At 41.4% G+C, this 24,664-nt stretch overlaps 1 protein-coding gene across 2 annotated transcripts in view; it reads right to left on the reverse strand.

The window, feature by feature from the left end:
- The window catches only part of ptprub (protein tyrosine phosphatase receptor type Ub), a 215,545-nt gene extending 194,126 nt beyond the window's left edge, over positions 1 to 21,419 (reverse strand). For both annotated transcript variants that reach the window (XM_085366304.1, XM_085366303.1), the window contains exon 1: positions 21,169 to 21,419. In XM_085366304.1, coding sequence (XP_085222430.1) covers positions 21,169 to 21,238 — 70 coding nt within the window. In that variant the 5' untranslated portion in view covers positions 21,239 to 21,419. The remainder of the gene's footprint in view (positions 1 to 21,168) is intronic.
- Positions 21,420 to 24,664: the final 3,245 nt, after the last annotated feature.

Here is a 24,664-nt window from a genome sequence, read left to right on the forward strand (position 1 = left end):
TAGCCTGTGTCTAAAAAGTGACAAGTGTTTCCAAACTACTAATTTGCCTATTAATATAATAAATGGGACCTGTTAGTTTTGTATTTGCTATAGTTTATATATGAAGAGATAATAAATCATTAGAAGGCATGAGCACAGAGTTCATTTAACTGTATGTGTATATACTGTAAATAAAAGATGGGCATAGCTGCTGTTTTGAGAGGTCCATTTTTTATCCTATGTTTGAACATTTGCTGGACTATCCTATCCTGATCGTTCTTGGTAAACATCTCCACACTCCAAATTATACCCTGTTTTAACCCCTTTGTACCCCAGAACAGTCACGGCAGCAGGCAAGTTTCTATTACTGTATGTGTATGAAGACAGGCTTTGTAACAGATAACACTTGTTCAATCACTGAATCAGAAAAAAAGCTAGAACAAGAGATTGATTTATAATTATTTTTTAGGAAATATCATCAAAGCCGTCAATTTTATCATTTCAACACAACTAAAACACTTCTGGCCACTAAACTCTTCATGAACGGCCTTAAAATGGTTTCAGCCTTCACACTCTACAATATATCCTCGTGTTACCCAAGCCTAGTATCACATATCTCTATCTGAGGGTCCAGTAACCAGACAAGCCAAAAGGCCATGTGTCCAATCTGCTGTAAAAACCCTCTATGCCCCTGCCCTGCTCTGCTAATACGACCTTATTTGCAGGCAGCAGAAACAGCCATCTCGATCATGTGACCATTCCTCGCTTGGTTTCCAGTTGCAAGGCATGGATGTGGAGGATTTTATCAAAGGCCAAGGAAAGAGGGCAGTTAGTCTCCACATACACAGCTAATTCCACTCCCTTAAAAGGTGGCACGGCAAACAGGAAGCTCTCCACCCTACATATTGCTAAAGGCCAAAACAATGTGAGTACCGTGGCTGCTGAGATAATAACATAACATAGTGTGTTATGAGCTTTTATGTTGCTAAAACCACTAATGATCTACCTGACTGACTGTCTTTGTCTGGGTTTGCTGGTGCCTGGCGGCTCTCCTGCAGCACGGTGCCACACACAGCGTCACGATAGTGGAAATGACAGGAGGAATTCGAAAGCTGTAATTTTCCCGAAATTATAATCTGCGCTTGTAAACATATACGTGTCCATGTCCTCGTTTACCCTGCAGGATCTGCGGTAGCTGAGCGGAAAGAATAATCTGCATCAAAACACCCTTTGCCAGAATGACTTCATTTTCATGGGTGCTGTATTTTGTGACTTTAAAGCCAGAGGTTGCAGTCAGCTCAGTTTTCCCCATTTCCCACAGATTCTGGCCCGTCAGCTTTAGACTGACAACACCAGGGCGGCTGTCGGCAGGATATGTGAGATCTGTCCCTCGTTCCCTCCTCTCATCTCCATGTGTCTGCATTTTTACAGCTCTACCTGCCCCCGCCCCCCCACCCTCTTCACCTTGACCAGGATACATGACTGGGGAGCCAACAAGCCCGAACATGTGTATGTGAAGGTGTGTGTGTGCTTTCTCAAGCATTTGTAGGTCACAAAAAACAGCCTCACTGGGAGTCTGACAGAGGGCTTACTTTTCAGTCTGGACCGGCCCAAAAGCCTTGCTTATGAATGTTATATTATAGTGGTGTGTGCAAGGAGAATACAGAATTTGTACAATATATACACATTTACAAAAAAAGAAAAATCAACAGGTGAGTGCAGACACAAAGCTATTATAATGCATCACAGGACAATTCATGAAAGTGGCCGTCGCTGCAGCTCCCTCAAGAGATTTAAAGTGTTTAATCTGAAGCACATGGCTTCATGTGGATGGCTTAGACAGCTGTAATCTAACATGCCTCAAGGAACAAAATTCCTCTGTTATCCAGTCACTCACATCTGATGGAAAGTGGAAGGAACTGGGCCGCAAAAGTGGCCATAAAGTGACTGGAACTGCTTCCTGTGAATGATGCAAACCTATCTCGCTAACTCTGGTCCCCAAAGGACACCTTTGGAGCACAGAGTACGCTGACATACAGGAAGGTGAAAATATTTTTGCATATATGTAAGACGTCTATGTTTCAAATCAAACAAATTTTAATATTAGATAATCAGAGAAAATACAAAATGCAGTTTTTAAATGATGATTTTATTTATTAAAGGAATGGGGTCACCCAAATCTAATAACTTGATTTATCACCACTAGCAGCAAGAGCTGCAATCAGGTGTTTGCAATAACTGACGATGAGTCTTTCACATTACTGGGGAAGAGTTCTAGGCTGCTCTTCTTTGCAGAATTGTTTAAATCTAGGCACATAAACAGGACCTTCATACTCTTCAAACCCTTTAAAGGTCATGCCAAAGCATCAATCAGATTTACTGCTTTCCTCCAAATGTAACAGGGATCAAACTTTTGTCTCGTCAGTCCACAGAATATATTCCCAAAAGTCTTGGGGATCAAGATGTTTTCTGGCAAATATGAGACGAGCCTTTTTGTTCTTTTTTAATCAAGAGTGGTTTTTGTCTTGGACTCTCCCATGGATGACAATTTTATTCAAGTCTCTTTCTCATTGTTGAATCATAAACTCTGACCTTAACTGATTTAAGAGAGGCCCTCAGTTCTGTAGATGTTGTTTGGAGTTCTTCAGTGACCTCCTGGATGAGTCGTCAATGTGCTCTTGGAGTATTTCTGGTAGGCCAGCACTCCTGGGAAGGTTAACCATTTTGTTTCAAGTTTTCTCCACTAGTGTTTAATGGCTCTCACTGTTGCTGGAGTCCCAAAACCTTAAAAATGGCTTTGTAACCCTTTGAAGACTAATAGATGTCAATTACTTCCCAGCTGTTCCTGGGTTTCTTGGCATGATGTGTTGGTTTTTGAGATCTTTTAGCCTACACTTTGTCAGACAGGTACTATTCATGGGTGTTCCTGATCAGGCTCACATGTGATTATTGAAAATAAAGCCAGTTCTGCAAAAAATATGTTTAGGTTATGATTTAACAAGTGGTACGGAATTACTTTTACACAGGGCTGCGTTTTTCCCTCAACAAAGGAAATCATCATTTAAAAACGAAACTTAGTATTCACTCACCTTTGTCTTATATCAATATTTGTGTGATAATCTGAAACATTTAGCTGTGACAAATGTGCAAAAAATATGAAATCAAGAAGAGGGCAAATACTTTTCACAGCACTGTATATGTAAACCAGCACCAGTCTCATCAACTAATGAAGCGAGTGAATGTAAGAAGTGCTGCGGATCAATTCAGGTTAAAAGAGGTTAATGCTGTTTGCCCTCCGGGTAACAAAAGGGCACGCCTTGCATGACTGCAAATGTTTGGACATATTAGCTACATAAGATATGTTTTTAAAACCAATGGAACAAAAAAGTAGGCGGTACAGAATGACAAAAACAACCAATGAGCATCTAAAGTCTTAAAACACACAGAGGCAGCCATTACCACAGGCCTGACATCAGCCAAATTACTGAAAGGAGCTTTTTAAACAGGCACCTGCTCATTACCTGAGGATGATTCACTTTTTTAAATTACAGAGCAACCACATGACCCAGGTGCATTAACCGCCCCTCCTTCCCTGCCTCCCTTCATGGCATCCAGAGATGCAAGCTCATGCACACAGATGCATACACAGCTAATCCTATTAAAAAAAACATGCACAGATTTTAGTTCTAGGTGTGACAATTTTACTCTGCGCCACTGTCGCCATCAAGACTTGGTTAGTATAATCAAGTTAATCTGCATAGCGGGGACTGGCTAATGAAGTTACCTTCTCCCATCACCCCAGGATAGGAAATTATGTCTCTGTCGGGGGTCTTTTAACCTCGACATGCACGCATGTTTCTCCCAACAGCCTCCGGAAACACACACCTTCACACACCAGCTTAATGAGTGCCTGGGGAGACAGGCAGACACACACACACACACATAGACACACACACACACATAAAGACGGGTCTGCTTTGAGCTCACGTTCACTCTGCCTAGAATACTGAACCCTTCCCAGAAACACTGAGCGTACTGTGGATCCCCGAGAAGCCCTAAGGCTGAGACGACAAGGGCAAAGATGGAGAGAAAACACAGAGCCTTGTGAGAAATGCAGAGGGAATGATGAGAGAAAGAAGCGAAATCAAGAACAGAAAAGCACCTTGGCACCGCAAGAGATGTGACTGATCCGAGGATATGTCTTTTAGAAAGCTCAGTGAAATCTAGTTTTACTTCATGTTCAGTTTGTTACGAGCATTGCAGAACCAGCCCAAGTTTAGGGATTATTTGAGACTCGTGACAGTTTTACAGGAATTTTCACATCACGTTACCACAGCCAAATGGAAAGCAATCAAGACGCTATCAATTTATTAGTTGTATTTATATTAAAAGCCTATATATAAATGTTTATGACCAAGGCATCCCTAAAAAAAGAAGCACATTGAATCGCTGTGACTAAACATGGCCGCAGCAAAAGAGCAGCAGGCACCAGCTGTGAGAAAGCAGATGTTTTCCATGTATGTCTTCCAGTAATTCAGACTCACCACTTTCGGCAGCTGCTTTACAATAGAAGTCTCCCAGTAAAACAAACAGATGCCAGCTTTAAGCACGAAGCGGTAACCTACGCTCACTGAAACGAGCTATGCGAGCCATGTGAAACCTTTAGCCTTAATGTTGCTTGTTGGTTTATTTTTGTGAAGAATACTTAACATGGCTTCCCTCTGTTGACTACGTTGGTGAGCATGTGGAGCTCTGTCTTTTCATTTCCTCGCAACTTATTAAAATCAAACAAGTTCAAGATAATAACCGGCCAAATTATTATAACTGGATCAATAAGAACATGTAAACATCAGGGCCGGTCTGGTCAATACGGTCTCTATTTGACTAAATTCTCCAAGCTCGTTCGTCTTGCAGCCACCGGTGTCACTTTCATAAAAGAAAAGCGCTACATCAATAGCCTCTGATCCTTTTTTGATTATTATTTTTGGCAGCAGTAGAAACAGAGTCGCTGTGAAAGAAACCCTTATGTTTTCACAACTGAGGACTGGAGTCCATGTTGTGGGAGTTTAACTAATGTTTTCATTTTCTGAACTTCTACTCAGACGCGACTCCAGACTAATTGGTGGCATGTCAAAGAAGTTCTCACTGGGACCGCCCTTCGTTAAAACAAATGATCAAAAAGGCCAGTTTAAACTTTACATATCAAAGCTCAACTACAACAAGTCAAATCCTCAGAAACACTAAACGAATTTGTCTGTGCTAAAACTATCTGCTAAAATTCACATTGTTTCGATTGTTAACATATTAGACATGGTATATTTCAGTATGATGGCTCTAATATACAGCCCAACCAATATAGGGTTTTTAAGACCCATACCAACACGGATATTTCGCAATCCAAAAATCTGACGTTCCAATATATCGGTCAATGGGCAGGGCAATATGGCCAAAAAATATTTATCACAATATATATTTGAAAATTTGCAATAACAATATAACTATATCGTCAATTATAATTGACGATGGTGAGACAAAGACTCCACAACTTTATTAGTGCAAAAAAATACCCATCAATTTATTTTCACTTAAACAAGCAGCTGTTTATATTAGTTTAGTTCATTAGTTAGTTCCCCCCACCGTTTGCTACTTTTGTCATAAGGCGTGCAGCGCGTTTTACCCATATTCTATAGCGATATTTCATTTTCTTATCATTGCCTAACATTTTACCAGTATTACCGTGAAAGGTGTAATATGGCCCAGCGTACTGTAACGTGCGGTGGAGATAAAGCCAGCCACGGAGGTGTGCAGGTGGACAGCAATGAGCAACAACTTGTAACTTTCCACAAGTACTTATTTATTTTACATATCAAAAATAAAACTCCCAGCTTTACGGCACGTTACTGGAGAGGACACTAGTCCACATACACGTGGAGGAATCTATTACAGAGATATAACGAAGAAGAATTTTTTTTAAAAGGGGAATGAGAGGCGCCACCGTGTGGTGATACACTGTATTACAACAGCCACAGTAGCAACTGTTACAATACCATGAAACAACAACAGATTTCCCTAAAATTTTGTATTAAACGTTCAGCTAGTAGGTGTGTTTGTGGCGTTCCAAGCACCAAATGGTAACATGGAAGTAGACTATAAAAAACCTATATAAAACGTCAACACTTAGAACTATTGAAGGGTGTTTCTCTCATCTCTACTTTAGTAAATGTTGATACCAATAAATGGTAGATAACCAATATTGGCTGATAAATCAGTCATCCTTTCGTAGTGGGTTTATAATGGTACCCTTGTCCAGTTGCCAGTTCTAGCATTTATCTAGCTGGAGCTACAATTAAGCCAATCTAAACGTACAATAGATTCCCCTTTAAAATTAAAGGTTTAAAATGATTTCATCTGCTGCAAATACTAGAGTTTCATGTCTATTTACGTGCGCTCCACAGACTAAAGACAGATTTTGGGAACTCGTCACCTCACATGACCAGTAGAAGATAAGTAAGATTTCTGTCATCCAAGATTTTCTTTGGTTGACTACAACCCTAATAAACCTTTACTTAACCCTCAATAAGCCTTTATGTATAGCTCCTACATCTTTCTTTTAGCAGAAACTACTACAGATGTTTCTAGACACGTTTTGTGCAGCTGTTAGGTAAGAACATTCAATACTGTTCGAACTTATGAAAAACTCAATAAAACTCCCCTTCAATCTTTCTTAGCCCTTCACCCACACTTCTCCTTTTATAAAGTTCAAACAGAATGTATCAACCAGACACATTTTATTACAACTTGGGAGAAAAAAAATTCTTTCCTATCTGTGGTAAAAAGACAGACGTACAGACCAATCTTAAATCCTTCAACAGGAGCTTGTGGCGCCACAGGGACTCACTGGACTGGGATAAATCCTCAGTTCCATGGCCTCGGCACTGAATGAGCCTGTTCCCCCAGGGGTACATGTGCCCAACCAAGCCAGCAGACAACCAGTGAAGTGAGAAACCTTGCTCTAGAGGTAAAACCTAGTTAATTCATCTGCTATATTGAAAGTTCACCAATGCATCTACAAAAGCTGCTGCCGAATCCAAATCTAAAGTTGTCTCCTGTTTTTATTGACCCATACAGCTCACAGAATGAGACATTTGCCCTAGTCGTGACTCAGGAAGAGGAATTAAGAAGTCAAGTTGTTTGGGAGGAGTTTTCTTCCTTTGCTTGTGCCATGTTAGCCAGACAAACACATTCCTGTCTCCCTCTTGTTCTGGCAGCACTATCTCAGTTAGGCCTCCATGCTGTGCAGTCCCTCTGATGGGATTAGCTCTTAAAGACTGTGGAAAACAATTCCCTGCTCCCTTCTCAATAAGGTCAAAACAAAGCATTGTTGTGTCATGTCATGCACTGATAATTCTGCCAGCTATGCACCTGCAGCAATGTTTTCTAATGCGCAAGCAGCTGATACCAGCAAAGTTCATTGTAAATAAGAGTAATGCGATAAATTAGGTGGTTCATTTGATGTAACCTTTTCGTGTTTGGATAAATCTTCCCTCTACATTGTTATTATTCACACTGGCCTGCTTCCATATCCTTTCTAAAGGGCAACAAATGGCTTCACTTATGGAGGTGGTGCAGAGGCTACAGGCATTGGGTTACCTCTGCACAATAAAAAGCTGGACTAACAACAAAGTGGCTGTCATACCACTCTTTGTTTCACATGCCAGACGCAGGCTATCCATTTCAGCAGCCATGTTTCATAAAGCAGAGGAGGGCCAGGACCCAGTGGTATCAGACTTTTAGTCCCGCCTTACAGCTTGCTCACACTGTTAATGAGAACATTAATTACATTCCACAAAAATATCTCAAAAACTGTGTTTATGTGTGTGAGAGAGAGAGACAAACAGTCATGCATCTTCCGTTTTAGAGGCGCTGGTGTTAGGCAAACACATCGGAACATTGCTTAAATACCTCAGGGAGGTGTACAGCAAAACATTACCATTTTCTAATTAGGTTGAGACAAATTCTATAAAGTTTGAAGATAAGATAAGATAAGATAGAACTTTATTAATCCCTCGGGTGGGTTCCTCTGGGAAATTCGACTTCCAAAAAGCACAGCAACGACCGAAGTTACAGTTACAGAATTGTTATATATATATATATATATATATATACACACACACACACACACACACACACACACACACACATATATAAATACAGAGACAAATATAAATAAAATATACAAAGGGGATAAATAGAATAAATAGGAATAAAAAATAAAAATACAAGTGAATTGCACATTTCAAGTATTGAGTCTATTGCACTGTTGACTATTTACAAAAAGTATTGCACAAGGTATTGTACAGTGAGGTGAAGAGGCACTACAGCTTAGTTGTTCCCCCCTCCTTTGTCCTCCTGTTTCCCCTCCCTCTCCCCTCCAGAGAGGAGTTAAACAGTCTGATGGCGTGTGGGACAAAGGAGTTTTTAAGTCTGTTAGTTCTTGTCTTGGGGAGAAGCAACCTGTCACTGAACAGACTCTTCTGATTGTTTATGGCCGTGTGCAGAGGATGCCCAGCATTGTTCATAATGTCCATCAGTTGGGCATAGAATGGGCATAGAAGAAAGATAAAGCGGGAAGGTGGAGTGCTGCACACTGTGGGTAAACAAAGCAATCTGCAGTAAAGCCTATTAGCGCAGGGCAAGGGATCTCAGTATCAACAGGGTTCCTTTGTCAGTCGTCTCACTGTCACATGATAGCAGTGCTAAGAAGGGTAATACCCATATTAACCACTATTCTCCTAATGCTTTTTCTCCTGTCTCCTGTGATCAGCCTGCTTCTAGCAATAATCCCGAACTAAGCTGATTCTTAATTACCCTGGCTGTCCGAACAGACAAAGGCCAGGGCCGACCTGCTCTGAGGTCTCTGACACACTGTGCACTCCGGCTACTCTATAAACACAGAATGGCTACAAAGCCCGTTCCTATAGCAAAGCCTGGCTTTTTGATCTTTGCTGTGCAATGCATTTATCATCACAACAGTGTGTCCTAAGAACGGTATGCTAATTTTTTTCATTAGCATTTTCACTCCGTGGAAGAATAAAACAAACAAAAGCGCCATAATAATCCACAAGGCTGTGATTTATGGAAGTTCAAAATGGCCAAAGGAGTTCAGCAAATATTTACATATAATCAGGTGGGAACAATCACCACTCTGGCTCTGCCACATACGCAAAACACACACGCGGCCAGCGCGCATGCAAACAGCCACACACTGAAGGGCCAAGCAATAATTACAATCTTCTGTTTGTGGTTTAGAATTAAGCTCTTTGTTAACGACACCTCGTGGGCTCACTGGGCATTCTTGCATATTTTTTTGGCTTTTGTGCTAATGTGAGACACGCAAACGGTGCTCTGCCTTTGGCTGCGGTAGGTCCAGGCTATTTGAAAATACCATGAAAGCATTCCATCCATATTAGCCCTTCCAGGTCCTTCGCTAGACGTCTGCCATTCATATCAAAATGCCAAAACCAACAATAAAAGCGCTGAATTCTGGATCCACAGGGCATGCACGGGCCCTGTGAGTCGGCGCCTTTGCAGCAGCTCACTTCACAGGGATGCAGTCAGTCGTTTTCTACCATTGAAGTATATTTTAGAAACTCAAATATTATATAATAGCAATCTATAAACTATAGCATAATGTTATATAAATCTCCAATTTGATTCAGTGACTCTTCCACGTTACTTCTAATGGCACCCTCTATTCTAAAAAAAAAAGAACAACAGGAAATTCAATTCTTCTACTGTATGACAGACAAGCATTTCTGCAGATATCAAGTGTACAGAATGGCACTGTCATGCCATTGCCCACTTCAGCCTATCAATAAGTTCCTCTTCTCATGGGGCAATTACCTTCCCACTGCCCGCCTCATGTCAGTTGGCACACAAGTCAGACAGCAAGCACAGGTACAAACAAAGGCTTTTCAAACCACTCGATGAGCCGTGTCTCAGGAACATCGGGCAGCTAAGAAATCACTTGCCCGGGAGGACCCTGGAAGGCCCTCTGCAGCGGTCCTGAGAGCCCTGAGGGCACGTTTGCCAGGGCTACCCTACTTGGAATTCAGGTAAGAAGATGACCAGCTTTTTTATATGTCTGCATAAAAAGACCTAAACATCAAAGCACTGTGCAGACATTAATCTTGCACCTATTTCTGAGCAACACAATAGGAGCACCGCAAACTGAGGATAAAGGGCAAATATTTTCTTGGTCAGGAGCTCTCTCTCTCTCTCTTCATTAGTGTCCTTGAAGAAGTGACTCGCATGCTGTCTTAATGCACTGGATAGCAAATACAGATCATGTTTTTGCCTTTGGGCAATTATACCATCCTGCCACAGAAAATGAATAATAGATACTGTTTTCTATGAATTGGCTGCTAATGAATGGTTTGAATGTGCACACTGCAGATCAGGCCACACGGAAAATGGTAGAGAGGCAAATCCTGAACTTGCTCATGAAACTATAGAAGCCTATCAGATAAGGTGCAAAAGACTTATACATATATATATTTGGGTTGTCACAATCCCTTGAGCAACTGCTGAAAAAGCGGCGTGTCAAAGTGAGAAGTATTGTGACGGGAGGTCATGTAGGATCGAAAGGAGAGTTTCAAGAGGAAGAAGACAAGACTGTGACAAGCTGTGTTTGAGAAATCAATACCCTCTGCTTTTGCTCTGTCTCACTTCAACACCTAAGTCAGAACAAAGCTTTCAAGGCTGACCGAGTTCCCAAACTCTCTTTACTAACATCACTTGACAAAAGCTTTTCAACCCATCGAGCGGTTAGAAGCCGACACATCTGCTAGCGTATCACAGCACGTTGCCATATTCTGCAGACTCACTGCATTTGTTTAAATTCAAAACTGAAACTGGTACTCACACCCGCAGTCCAGAGGAGAACGAGGACTGCATGAACTCTACAAAAATAAGAAAAATTACGAATCTGGAGGAGTAGCGTGCAACGTTCCTCACATGGACCTATGATGAAACTGCAAGCAACAGCCACATTAGTGATAAAACCATCCAACCCCAGTTTGGGTGTATTTTCACTTCAACTAGAATTTCTAATAGTTATTTAATTTAAACTCCTCAAAAAGAACCCTTAACATTTTTTCTCACTCCAGCCTATAAAGGCTCGGTCACAGGTCAGTGCACTGTGTACAGTTAACTCATTTCTCTGTGTGCAGGGTTAATGTTAGGACAGAGAGTATTTGAACCAAAGCAGGTTTTTTCTTTGTCCTTAACACTAACCCAATAGTTTTGGTTCTCAAAACCTAACTAAGCACAATAAAAAATGAAATTATCCCTTAATCCAGACTCTTTTCAGCCCAAGGACAAAAACTGCTGTATAAATATTATATTTCCACTTTAAATGGCTCATTTAAAAAAAATAAACTACTTCAGTATGAACTATAAATATCAAATATTAATTATAGTTTTTAGATTTTGACCCTTTAAAGAAGAGGGACTCTAGCTGAGGTGGAGCTACATGCATGCTCCTACATGGTGCTGCCAGCTCTTCTCTTTCTGTCCATGCAAAAGTCACACTGCCCTTATATTTGCTGATGAGACAGGTTGGGAGCAGCACCCTGCAGATTTGAATTGATTTATTATTTGGCCTGTAAACACAAAATGCACATCTCTACATGAGTATGCAGTTCCTCTGTGATTCCACTGGGATCAAACCTCTGGCTGCTGGGACGTAGCAGAGCCTTGCACTCTATGTGGAAGACAAAAATATGGGGATGACCAAAACGTTGAGAAGTCCATCCTTTCACTGCTTCAACCGTCTCTTCTCCACCCACCCTCCAATCAGATGATTTAGAGTTGGACTCCAGCTGGTCTGTTTCCACCTCTGAAGCCTCCTCCATGTCAACCTGAGAGTCCTCAGAGGAGGATGAGGTGCCATCTTTCCAGAGCCTCCTGTGTGCTGTAAAGTCTTGCCACCTCCAAAATGACTGCTCCTGCACTCCTGCTCATACTTCTTACCATGGCTGCTGTGTAGCTGCACAAACTCCTCGAGCAAGAACCAAAATAAAGTCCAGTTTTGTTTTGGTTCTGGCTGCTGAGATATCTTTAAAGCTCTGAAAGATTACCTATGGCTTATAATTATTGAATTAGTTTATAACACAGTGAGGCCTTTAAAGAGAAAAGACTAGAAGGTGGACATCACGCGCACACACACACGTGTCATTTATCATGGGTATGTTTGTGTCACATTAACCATGTCTTGAGCTTAAGGGAGCAGCAGCTTTGTCTGGTTGTTTGCACATGTGCATTGTGGATAAACCTCTGGTCTTTGACAGGAGCCCGATAGGAGACTAGCTTACTAGACAAGCTGCCACTGGCTCTGCTTTCACAGCTACCTTTGCAGGAAAGTTAAACAGGTGGAGGTTCCCCCTAGCATCTATGACAAATCACCTGTTTCAACAAATTCACTTTGTTTACCACCGCGTTTCGTTTTCGTTACCTTCCCCCAAGTTGTGCTTTAGCGTTTGCATGTGTGTCATTCTGTCTGTGAATAAGATAGCTTAAACATTTTTGAGTGATCAGAATATAAAACTGTGTAGGGGGTGGAGGGTAACGTCGTGTTAACAAACCATTACAATTTGGCTTACACCCACCAAGATCTTCAAGGTAAACTTAATTATTTGTTGGTCAAAAATTGACAAAAAAACCTTAGAAACTATGATTCTGTGGTGCGATGTGTACTCTCAAAATATATAAAGTAGTGTATAAAGACTTAAAATATCATGTTACATTTGACCTCTGACCTCTTCTTTAAGGTCACTAGATGGATCTATATGGAGCCATTTAAAATGACTGATAAAAACATGTTGGAGGGGGATACTTTGAGTATAGTTCATTCATTTTATTGTGACTTTGTTGTGCAATTCCACTAATATTTTTAATACTCCTAAAAGGCGTAGTACTTTTTTAGGCCTATTAGAACTATTTTTAATAGCTGTTTCTTTTTTTAGAAATATATATACACGTCACAGGACAATCATACTACGAATGTCTCATCATCTAATACTGATTCAGCACTAAACTAGATCTTATTTATATGTCAGCAACTTTGAAAAAATATCAGTATTTTAAGCCCCAGAATTGGTTGGTTAGTCAACATCATCACATGTTAATTGTATCTTAAATCAAGAGCTCTGTGCTGCGCCCTAAATTATTCATATTATATATAAATGACATATGTAGTGTTTCCAAACTGTTAAAATGTGTATTGTTTGCTGATGATACCACTCTGTATTGCTCAGGTAAAAACCTAGAACAGCTTCTGACTACAGCGGAAAAGGAGTTAAATATATTAAAAAACTGGTTTGATGTAAATAAGTTATCGTTAAATATAAAGAAAACAAAATTGATTATTTTTGGCACTAGACAAATGAAAAATGTATCTAAAATCAGGGTTAATGGAATTGAAATTGAAAGAGTGTACGAAAATAAATTTCTTGGAGTGATGATTGATGATAAGCTGAGTTGGAAGTCTCATATAAACCACGTGAAAACAAAAATGTCAAAAACCATTGCTATTCTCTATAAAACAAAGCATGTCCTGAACAAAAAATCATTAAACACACTTTATTGTACTCTGTTGCTTCCATATATGACTTATTGTCTGGAGATATGGGGTAATGCATATAAAACAAACACTCTTCCTATTTTCAAATTACAAAAAAGAGCTATAAGAATTATAAACCAATCAAACTATATAGAACCAACTAACATTTTGTTTATTAATCTGAATACCCTGAAATTTTATGATTTAGTTGAATATAAAATGGCACAGATAATGTATAAAGCACAAAATAACTTGCTTTGCCCCAGTACTCAGAAACTGTTCAAAGTCAGGGAGAGTCAATATGACTTAAGGGGAACAGATTTCTTTAAAAAAAAACAAAATAAGGACAAATATAAAGCAGAGATGTGTTTCTGTTAGAGGAGTTAAACTGTGGAATAGTTATGACAGTGATTTAAAAAGGTGTAGTTCATTTTCCTTGTTTAAAAACATGTTTAAAAATAGAGTATTAGAAAAATATATAAATCAAGAATGAAAAGAGCAAAAATAATAATACTGAAACTCTTGATTTTTTGCTTTGATGTAGTTACTTATCTAAGGTGGAAGGGTTTTTTTGGGGGGTTTGTTTGTTTGTTTGTTTGTTTGTTTTTGCTTTGTTTTATTCTTTGCTTCGAGCCCTGTGTACAGGAGCTGCATGCAAAAAGATCTTTTGTTAAAAGGGTTGGCGTAATAAGTAAATGCTTCAGCCAATACCTTTTGATTAGCCTTGTCTCGTGCTTTCTTGCTTTGTGGTAATCTTTATTCTGTCTTCACTGAGATATTTGAATGCTAATCAATAAATCAAAATCAAATCAAAAGTACTGTAAACTTGTTATATGACATCAACAGGTTCAAAATCCCTCCGCTAAGTGACTTCCTGCCAGCTGGCACCTGTGCTACCCCAGCTGCCATGACCTACCCATAACCCACCAGCAGTGGCAGCTGTCACAGCTGAGTCACCCCGTGCCATGAGACTGTGCTGCAGGGAATCTTCAATCATGTAATGCAGAAGCTATAACTGAGAAGTTATTGCCTTTTTTTAAAAGATCTCAGTTTTAGTTATAGATTTCATGCAGGGCGAGCCTTGAATGCTGCGCTCTTTTAAATCAGCACAGTAGACATTATCCACGCTCTGTTACACTTTAACGCTCTTCAATTTCCACTGTGCTAATAAAGTTTATATGAAAGATTGTCAGTCTAATAAGTGTGGGATGCATCAGGGTGATAAGTGTTCAGGTTCATCCCTGGGTCTGCGTGAGGATATTTCTTTGCTGGAAGGAACTGGTCAAACCAGAAATACCACTTCCCTGCCTCCCCTTGAGAGCAGGTCTCATGGCACAAAGGCAACTAAATTCTGCATCTATTACAGGGAGAAAAATGTCCTGAAGAGAGTGTTTTGACTTTTAGAGGAGTGTCAGGGGCTCATATTTCGCTGACTGTTTCATATGCAAAGGACTAAAAAAGAAGCCGAACAATAGGTCAGATCTCGACTCCACAATCCCGTCCTAATTCTGAACTTTGATTCCAGCAGCATTTGTTACACACCGCATACACCAACTCAGAGGGCCTGAAGATTCTGGCAGGAAATTTTGTTGACACAGAGAAAGGTAAAGAACTGAAACACGGCCAGCGGGCTAATTTTAAACTGCTCAGGAGGCTTTCTTTTCTCTGGGCAGGGGGATAAGGAGCGGCACTTGCAGCATCAGTCTTGCAGACCCAATTTCTGCAGTTGGGAAGGCACTGCCTTGGGGAGGAAAACACTGGGACTGAAACGGCTGCAAACTCAGAGCCCTGGTTATTTCCTTGTCGGCTAATTACACACCTGCATGTGCATGCACTCGAGCTATTCACTTTTCTTATTCAGGCTATAAACTCTTGCCAATCTGTGTTCAATGATAATATTCCATGTCCGTTACTCAAGTGAAACATGTGCTTTTAAGTGATAATGAGCATGTCAGCTATTTTAATTCAGACCAGTACATCGACTACATATTTTATAGCTTCCCTTTATGATCCAGTATGCAGCTTCCCTGTGAAACAAAAGCTCACTATTTCCTGTTTAAAAGCATTTCGGCTTTTACCTCTTTCTTGTATGCTACGCATACGGCTAACATTACTCCGCTCTTTGTAGGTACTTACGTAATGCAGGTCCTCGCTGACTGACCAGCTAATTCCCACTCCTACATCAAACTTGCAGGCCACTGGCGCTATGCCACTTTGATCAAATTTAAGTAAAATGGACTTCCCAGAGTTTGAAAGATCAATACCACATTAATAACAACTGGCAGAGGGAGCAAAGAGACCCGCACTCCGGCTGTAGAGTGGAAAGGAAGAGACAGGCCGAGGCAGGCGACTGACTGTAAATCTCTCAACTCTTGGCATCTCTTCCAGGGTGTTGGAAGGTGTCACAGTAACCCCGAAGAGCTCACCGTGGCAGCAGCTCAAGCCCATGCTAGCATCAGTGTCATGGCAAGTTCAGTCACTCAGCAACACAGGACCCTGCTGCATGTCAAGGCTTCAGCGTGTGATTTCGTGGTCTTACAAGCAGAGACGGAGGTGATGTTAACATGCACACATATGAAAATGACAGGGGACCACACATACACATGCAATTTTCATCAATATGCTAAAACATTCATAGCGTACGTCACAGAGTGCAGCTTTCAAATTAAAAAAAAAAAGAATGAGCGGGCTATGAATCTATGCAAAGAACTAGAATACATTTAAATTGAATTTGAAGAGCCTCAGCGATCACAGCTCAGAAATCCACAAGAAGCCAAGCCTTCGGCCAAACGTGCAACTCAATTATTTAAAAAAATGTCTAAAATGTAGTGCGGTGTAAATAAAAACAGAATGCGAGGATCTGCTAATCATTTAAACCCTACATTTAAGTGTACACAGCAAGTGGCACATGACTATCAGCTGTACATTTTCAATTTGATGCCAGCAACGTGCTCCAAAAGAAAGTCTGGACAGGGGCATGTTTACCTCTGTGTTGCATCACCTCTTCTTTTAACAACACTCTGCAAGCAAGAAGGCAAGAAAGGAAAAGGTTTCCCATTCCTGCTTGATGTGAGCACCTCAACAGTTCATGGCCTCTTTTTCATACGTTTGCTGTAGAATAGCAGCGCGCAAGTATTGAATACAAATATGATCTGGAGAGCAGATGCCATGCTAATTTCTCTAGTGTCTCGTTGCTTTACGTTTCACGGTCGTTTATTCTTTTCTAAAGGAGAAAATCTGTTTTTGGATTTCCCACTTGTTGTTTCTCAGGACTCCCGTGGCCTGATTCCTGGCCCCTTCATAATACACTTACAATAAGAGACCTCGACAGGATAATAAGTGTCATGTATAATTATCTCCAATCTGCCAGGTTTCCCTCCCAGTGGTTCCTTTCAGCACTTTGTGCTGGCCGGCGAGACCAGATACAAAGCAGTGAGGGCACACAGAGAAAGGCAAGGCTAAATGGCACAGGAGACACACACACACGCGCGCGCACAGCGGAAGCAAACCTGCCTTTGGGCTTTGCCCTGTTCTCAAAGACAACGACCTGCTCTTTCTCTGCCTCTAAAACATGACTCCCAACCAGTGCTTGACCTTTCTGAAGAGCAAACAATCCTCTGCCTGAGTAGGCCACAACTCACAGAGCTCTTCAACAGACAGGGGAGAGAAAAAAACTAAGTTGGGACTGATTTAGAAACAGAACACTAGCATGTGATAATTAAAAAGAGAACAGGAAAAACGCTTAGCAGGATTAATTAAGCACAACAATCACAAGATGTGCGTGAGCCGCAGCCTGGCATAGGAGAAGACTAATAAATGCCTGCACACTCAGCAGAGCACCGAGATGGGGAAGATGCATGGGAAAGACATGAGAGATTAGCCCAGATGAAGACGGAGCAGGCCCCAGACCGGACACATGCCTTCACTGATGAGGCGTACCAATCATGGCACTTGGCATGAAGCAGAGCTCCTTGAGTACACACGGTAGATGGATATGTTTCATCTTCCAGCCTTGTGAGATGAGTAAGCCGATCGTGGCCTGGCTCTCTTCCACGTAGCCCCACATTACAATAGATGAGAAACAGGAGAGACAGGCTGGAGAGCAGAGGGCTTCTCTCATAAGCAGCCTGTTTAATCAGACACACGCACACGTGCAAGCCGAAGGCAGAATGGCCGGCATGCACGAGCTTTGCAAATGTCCTGCTGTGGCCTCAGCAGAAAAACAAAACACCCCAACAATCTATCTGAATGAATCCCTCTGTCGCTCTCATCTTCTCCCTCTCTGAAATTCTTTCCCCACCGTCCTCCCGCTTCAATCCCTTCCCTCACAGTTGCAAAGTTTTCCATCTGCTCTCTGAATTACTGCCCCTGATCCCACAAAGATGGAAATCAACCAGTCATTTCAGGAGTCTGATTTAGGCCCAATCCTTACTGCCCGTTCGTATTCCATCCGCAGATGGTGGCCTGGCTCCTGCAGGGAACACTTCCACTTGGTGGATTTACTGCAATTCTGTGGTGCGAGGCAACATTTTCTACATGATGGGTATTTTTTTTTCTTTCTCCAGCAATAATTCACAAATGCATCAGAGGGTCTTTTTTTTCCTCGCCATTCAGTTAGAAGCTTATTACAGTGAGCACGTCTAATGGACTCTCAAGAACCAATATGTAACAGCTACAAATAGGCGCCGGGAGATGAATAATGCTACAATAATAACCTTTTGCAATAAAGAAAATAGTCAAATTGGCACAGCATAAACATTTAAATAGCCTGGGAACACTTCTTTTGAAATAATATAGCGACTGAATTATTTTAGCCACATATATACCGTTTTATTGTTGTCTGTTTGGTACATGTATCAATACATCTGCTAATGCTTGTATAGGTGTGTGTTAACTTTTTAGTTAGTCAGCTTACTATGATGCATGATTAAGTTACATTACTGTTTTTTTTTCTTAAAATTATGTAAAAGACGATCTGATTATCATTGCAGCTCCATCCCCTCTATGCTTCTAAGTGCAGGTGTTTCCATATTACACATCCCAGGATCGGTGCTTTTGTTTATGCAGTGTAAACCCGAGGCCCCGAGGTGTTATTCATCCCATGCCATGCTTAAGCTAGACAGTCTGGGCTCCGCGGCCCTTTTCATCTTGATCTAAGCGTTAGCTTATTCAGGGAAATAAGCAAAAAAAAGGATATTCTGCCTTAACTTTAGATCAAACTGGGAAATGAGTCATGAGACGCGGGATAATTACACCACTCAGTTGACAACATTCAGTGCTAATAGAGGAGACAGATGGTAAGTGAACATTCGTTCTATTCCCTTAAGAGACAACAGGGGAGTGAAAGTGGCAGTTTGAGCTCCATAGGATGGAGGAAACGCGCTCATATAGCTGTACAACTGGAACGTCGACCGTCTACATGACGGGCTCTTTATGCGAATTTGATGCAAATGCCGTGCTTTTCTTTATTTTTAATCACACACACTGCAGTGAGTCCAGTGCAGCAGACAGAGATAATAATCATTTCACTTGACGGCCTGCATTGACCCAAAGCACAAGCAAGAAAGGGTTATGGCTTGAAAGATATGGATCGGAAGAGGTGAAAGGGGCGAGAAAATGAAAAGAGAAGTGAGCCCTAATTGTTCTAAAGACGTGGTCCTCGCCCAATCACAGCAAAAGAGACTCTCTAAAGATTGTGAGATTCAAAGCTGCATTTATGCGTGCTCCCTAACTTCGCCTCCCACAGGATTCAGGTAGGTGGAGGAGCCATGAGGGGAAGTCAAGCCAGGGGAGAGGAGGAGGAGGAGTGGCATCAGTCACGTAGAAGAGAAGCTGCAAAAACTGGCAACTAAACTGTTACCTATTAGCAGCTAATGGGAAGGTGGAAGACGTCAAGGACTTGCAACACTCCAGTTAACAAACTTTTAAAAAAAAAGAAAAAGGAACGACAGCATGTACATTTTTGTTGACAGACTCCCTCACACAGCGTTGCGTAGTGAAGCGTTGCTGTTCCATTCAGCTCTTTTAATTACCTGTGTGTGATTTAATCCTTCATATGTCTCAGCCCATTCCTCTTAATGATGTGCTCCATTCAGCTCTCCACAAAACATATTATGCTTGGTTTGTTGGGGGGGAGGTTTTTTATTTTTTTTAGTGCTGTTTTTGTTGCTGCTGCTTCTTTCACTTACACAGAGCATCAGTGGCTTCTCCCTTGTCTCGTGTACCACTAAGCAGGGCAAGAAAGAAATGCAAATCCTGGCAAAAGTAATAATGGAAAACATCAAGCCAATTTCCTTCCGCAGGTGACAAGCGCTGTGGTGCATATTTATACAGTCTGCCGTGTAAATGATATCCATGTTAACGCCTTATTAGCCTTATTAGGTTTAATGCACAATGTGCATATGCATGTGTGTGCATTAATTCAAACAGGCCCAAGCCGTTTCAGGCACTGAGAAAAAAAAAATTAATCCAGAACACCTGAGTTTATACCTGTATCTGAATAAATGTTTAATTCCTTAATATGACATTTATTCTCATTGCTATTTTTCTTTCTCCTTCCACCTTTCAAATGAGGCAGTTTTTTTCCCCATTTCTTTTCTAAAGATTTCATTTATAAGGTATAATCCAATCTCAAGAATAAACTAGAGGAAAAAGTCAGACACTGCATCCTATTCATGTGAGAAAAAAATCCTCAGTCTCCCAATCCAGCCTGGCAATAGACGAATAGACTTCTTCCAACAATAAAATCAGCCTCTAAAATGTTCTCTTTTTTTAACGTGTCAGTTTTGAAATTAAGAGCCGCTTGGTGAGCTTTCTGCAGCCAGACAGCCCACCTCGTCCAAGGAGAAACAGGAGCATCTCACCACCTTGAGATAAAAATGTGGCATCTGTGAGAAAGACTCATCTAATCCCAGAGTGCACGCGACAATTAACCAGTAATCACAGCAGTGTCACATTCAAACTTTTTAAAGAGTCTCCGACTCCCCCTGTTTAAACCGGGGGGGTCTGGATGTCATCAAGGATTGGGTCAAGGCTGTGGGGATATGAGAGACTCGTGCACACATGCTCTGCGGGGATCTCTGATTTTATTTTTCGTTTTTAAGGAAATGAACTGATGTCTAACTTTGGATCGCAGACACCGTTCAGGCTACCTGGCGCCTTTAAATGGGGCTTGGGCGATAACAGAAAGCAGAAGCGGCGCAGCGCAAAAGGGCTGTGCTGTTTAGGGAAATGGAAGCTTTTTCCCCCCCGACCCAGAGCACCCATTCGCAGTCATCCTAACCACCAACCTTTGTTTTTTTTCTTCCTTTTATTAACCTTGGAAACTTGAAGCTTCAGTTTATAAAAGTTATTGCTCGTAGCTTCTGCTGGGAGGACATCGTCCCACGGTAAGTCGTGGAAAGGGGCAGAAAGGCGCAGATAAACGCAGCAGCGTGTTTTGGAGGAACAGGAGCACAAAAGTTGGCACCTCCACCAGATTCGCTCCGCTTTTTCTTTCAGTGGACTTTCATCCGCATGGTAAAACTTCCCAAACGTGTCCACGAGATCGAGATGAACGTGTGCCTTACCTGTTGGCCCCTCGATGCCATCGGCGTAGATCTGAACAGTCAAAATTAAGAGAAAGGCGCAGGTGTTCATCGTGTAGATGATTTAGTCCACTTTAAATGTGCAGAAGAAATCATTTCATTTACTTGGTGCGATCCGGCAGCGCAGGCAGAGCGGAGCCCATTTAGTCCCCCCCAAAAAAAATCTGACTGAGTGGAGTTTCGGAGACACTGAAGCAGACAGGGCAGAGCTAGTTCTGCAAACTGACGTCAGGGTAAACATTTCAGGGGAGAGATTTCTTTCTCAAGCCCACTTTCAGTCCCAGCCTCCACTTCGCCCTCCGCGGGATTCAGAGTATGAGCCGGGCGCCTCCAAGCGGTCAGATCTATCAATGGCACCGAGGTGCTCAAACGTCGGCGAAGCAAAACCCCACAATGTGAGAGATTGTGTGTCTCTATACCTGTATGTTTGTGAGAACCCTTTAGTTGGCAATCACTTTTTTGCGACTCTTTTATTTGACCTCACTGCCTCAAAGTGCTATCTCATGTGTAAAAGTAGATTGTAAGATTTAAAGAAAGGTTAGTCACGCTGCTTTAAGAGGTCCAGGCACAGAGATTAGATTTGGCTCAGACAGTGAGATACTTTTCATATATTTAATGTTAAGGAGAAGCTCTCTAATCTTCCCTGGCCAGAGGCTCCAAACACAGGTACAGGAGTCTGATAACAATGCCTACAGGCGGAGGAATAGCCTACTTATTATTCCAGCTAAAGCTACATCACTGCACACAGTTGAGAATTAAAACTAAACATTTTAATTTCACTCCTGTTTAAATATGCTAAATCATGTTTTAAAATCATATCAGCAACCTGAGGACTAATGAATCAAGTAATGCACAAACTATCCTGGAAAAAAAGATTTTTTTTTGTCATGTTAGCGACTGTTTTACAGCTGAGGTAAGACGTATACTCACACAAGACAGACAGGTAAGCATGCCTTCACGCCTACCCATGACAGGTGCAAAGCATATCTCTCCATAAATTATGTGGTCTGTCATGTTGTGTGCATTGAACTTGCATTTAATGAGACTACATTTTCTCTCCAACCCCAGCTGGCTGTGTTTGTTGGAGTCCACCTGATATAATGGACGGCAGAAATCAGGTATCATGCAGAGTGAAATATAAAACACAGATGGAGCGACTACATGGAAAGAGGTAAGAACCCCACCGTGACTTTGATACATATAAATGCATATCTGGTTGTCTTGCTTGTCCTGTCTGGTGTGTGTGAAAACACAAGTTGTGTATTTGAATATGAATTCCTGGATATTCTTTCCATCCAGCAACGTGTGCACTTGTATTTGATTACAGCTTTTTTCTTCCCAGCCTAAACGTCTTGCGTAAGTGCTGATGTGACAGTCGCTCTTGTTCAGGTTAAAAGCTGACACGTTTAGCTGCTGCTCCAGGACCCCCAATTTGATCAAGATGCCATTAAGCAGGCTAATCATCATTCATTTTGCTGCGATGTGTGAGCACTAAGGCCGTGGATTAAATTAAAGGTGGCCACAGAGATGCATCTAAGTCCAAACATGAGAGCACATTGCAGACTTTAATGCCGTTAGCCCGGAATGACAGATGAATGATACGACGCTCAGCCGATTACTTAATTTAACCAAAGGAGCACAATATATGTCAGGCTAACAATTCTAATTACACCTGCGTGATGCACAGCAGAGCTTTTCTTCCAAGTATTCGAGCCACAGAGCAGCAATTTATATAAACAAGCTCAGAATTCTCCATTATAGTTTAATTTGTGTTAAACTTAATAGAATGTTGCAAAATACTGTTCGAATAATCCAACAGCAGGACAGGTGTCAGCGGAGATGCTGAGAACCGCACTACGATGAAAGTCATTTTATCAGCTGCCACTCACGTTGCCTCACAAACAACTACATCTGCCCAGGCAGTGTTGTGCATGAATTGATAATAACATATCATCAGAGTTCTGAGAGAAGCTGTCAAAGGCAAATCATCAGCGTCTATCACGCGGCCTCGGCATGCAGCTCGAAAAAGCAAACAAACAGCGAAACGCAACGGGGAGGCAAACATGAGAAGGCTACTGTACTTCACTGTGTGTGGCCTAAAACGCTGAAGATCGGTCAGTCAAACCGGCGATACCTTAAAAAACAGGACAATTTCCACCGGCTGTCAAAAAGAAACTGCAAGTCCAACACAGTGATCAGGGAACTCACAGCAGCAGTGTTTCCTCCTCTGCAGGCTGATAAGCTGTTCAAATACACTCGTTTCTGTTGTGAGGAGGTCAGTAAGGTAACAGGTGTCCGCGTGAGACGTTAGAACAATCTGACTGTGAGAAGTAATGAGATGAATGAAGCCGCTGAGATTAAAACCAGCAGGGAAACTTTGAATAAACAATGACCTCTGTGCGCAATTTATTGGCTTCCTGCCTGTACGGTCAGTAGATTAACCACCAACGTTTTCCAATTTCCATCAACGCCCTGACTTTAAAAAGGATCAGTAAATTGAGTGGTGTGAAGTTAGCGCTTGAAGAAAACTCACACGCTGCTGCTGTTAAAAATTCAAAATGCGAAGGTTTTTATTCAAAATGCATTCATTATCGCTCAAGGTCATTTTGATGGCTATTTCTCCCTTCTTACTTTTAACTAGCAAGGGGATAGTTACTGCAAGATTCTGTATTTGTTAGTACTCAGTGTAAGGGGCGTGATTAGAAACTGGGAGCCATACATCTTCAGGCAGGATGTGTCTGCAGGTGGTCAAATCCTAATCACAGCCTGAGTGAGAAATATTTCACAAAATCTAAAAGATATAAATCGCAAAACACAAGTAACAAAATAAGTATTTTACAAGTTGCTAAAAAAATCTATCATTAATTAGTGACAGTGTTCAGCTAGAGGAAGAGTGTCATCAAAGACGGCAGACTTGTAAAGGATTGGAAACACTGATACTATGTGGGTGATAATAATAAAAAAAACAACCAGACCAGCACACGTTCATTGTCACCTGAAATGTCAATGATTTTTTCTGTTAAGTGCTGGTGTCATATAAAATCTCAAAAAGCAGTAATAAATCTTCGTATTGCAAAATAGGGCATATTATGACACCCATAATGACTCGAACAATGGTTTGGGACAGTCGGTCACTTAATCGACGAGTCATTTCAGTTGTATTACCTCTGATGCTGTAAAATCCAGCATTTCCATTTAAGAACATTAAAAAGCGTCTGTGTGAGAAGACAACCCCACTAACCGCTGTCTGTACTGCATATTTCACTGTGGAAAAAGTAGAGTTTGACAAAGTCATATTGTTTTTAATTGTTTCTCCGCTCCGTGTCTTCAGAAGAGTCTGTTCAGTGACAGGTTGCTTCTCCCCAAGACAAGAACTAACAGACTTAAAAACTCCTTTGTCCCACACGCCATCAAACTGTTTAACTCCTCTCTGGAGGGGAGAGGGAGGGGAAACAGGAGGACAAAGGAGGGGGGAACA

The sequence above is a fragment of the Diplotaxodon limnothrissa genome, linkage group LG11 (assembly GCF_057381915.1).
Source record: "Diplotaxodon limnothrissa isolate DT_005_m linkage group LG11, D_limnothrissa_male_GT1.1, whole genome shotgun sequence".
NCBI classification, from domain to species: Eukaryota; Metazoa; Chordata; class Actinopteri; order Cichliformes; family Cichlidae; genus Diplotaxodon; species Diplotaxodon limnothrissa.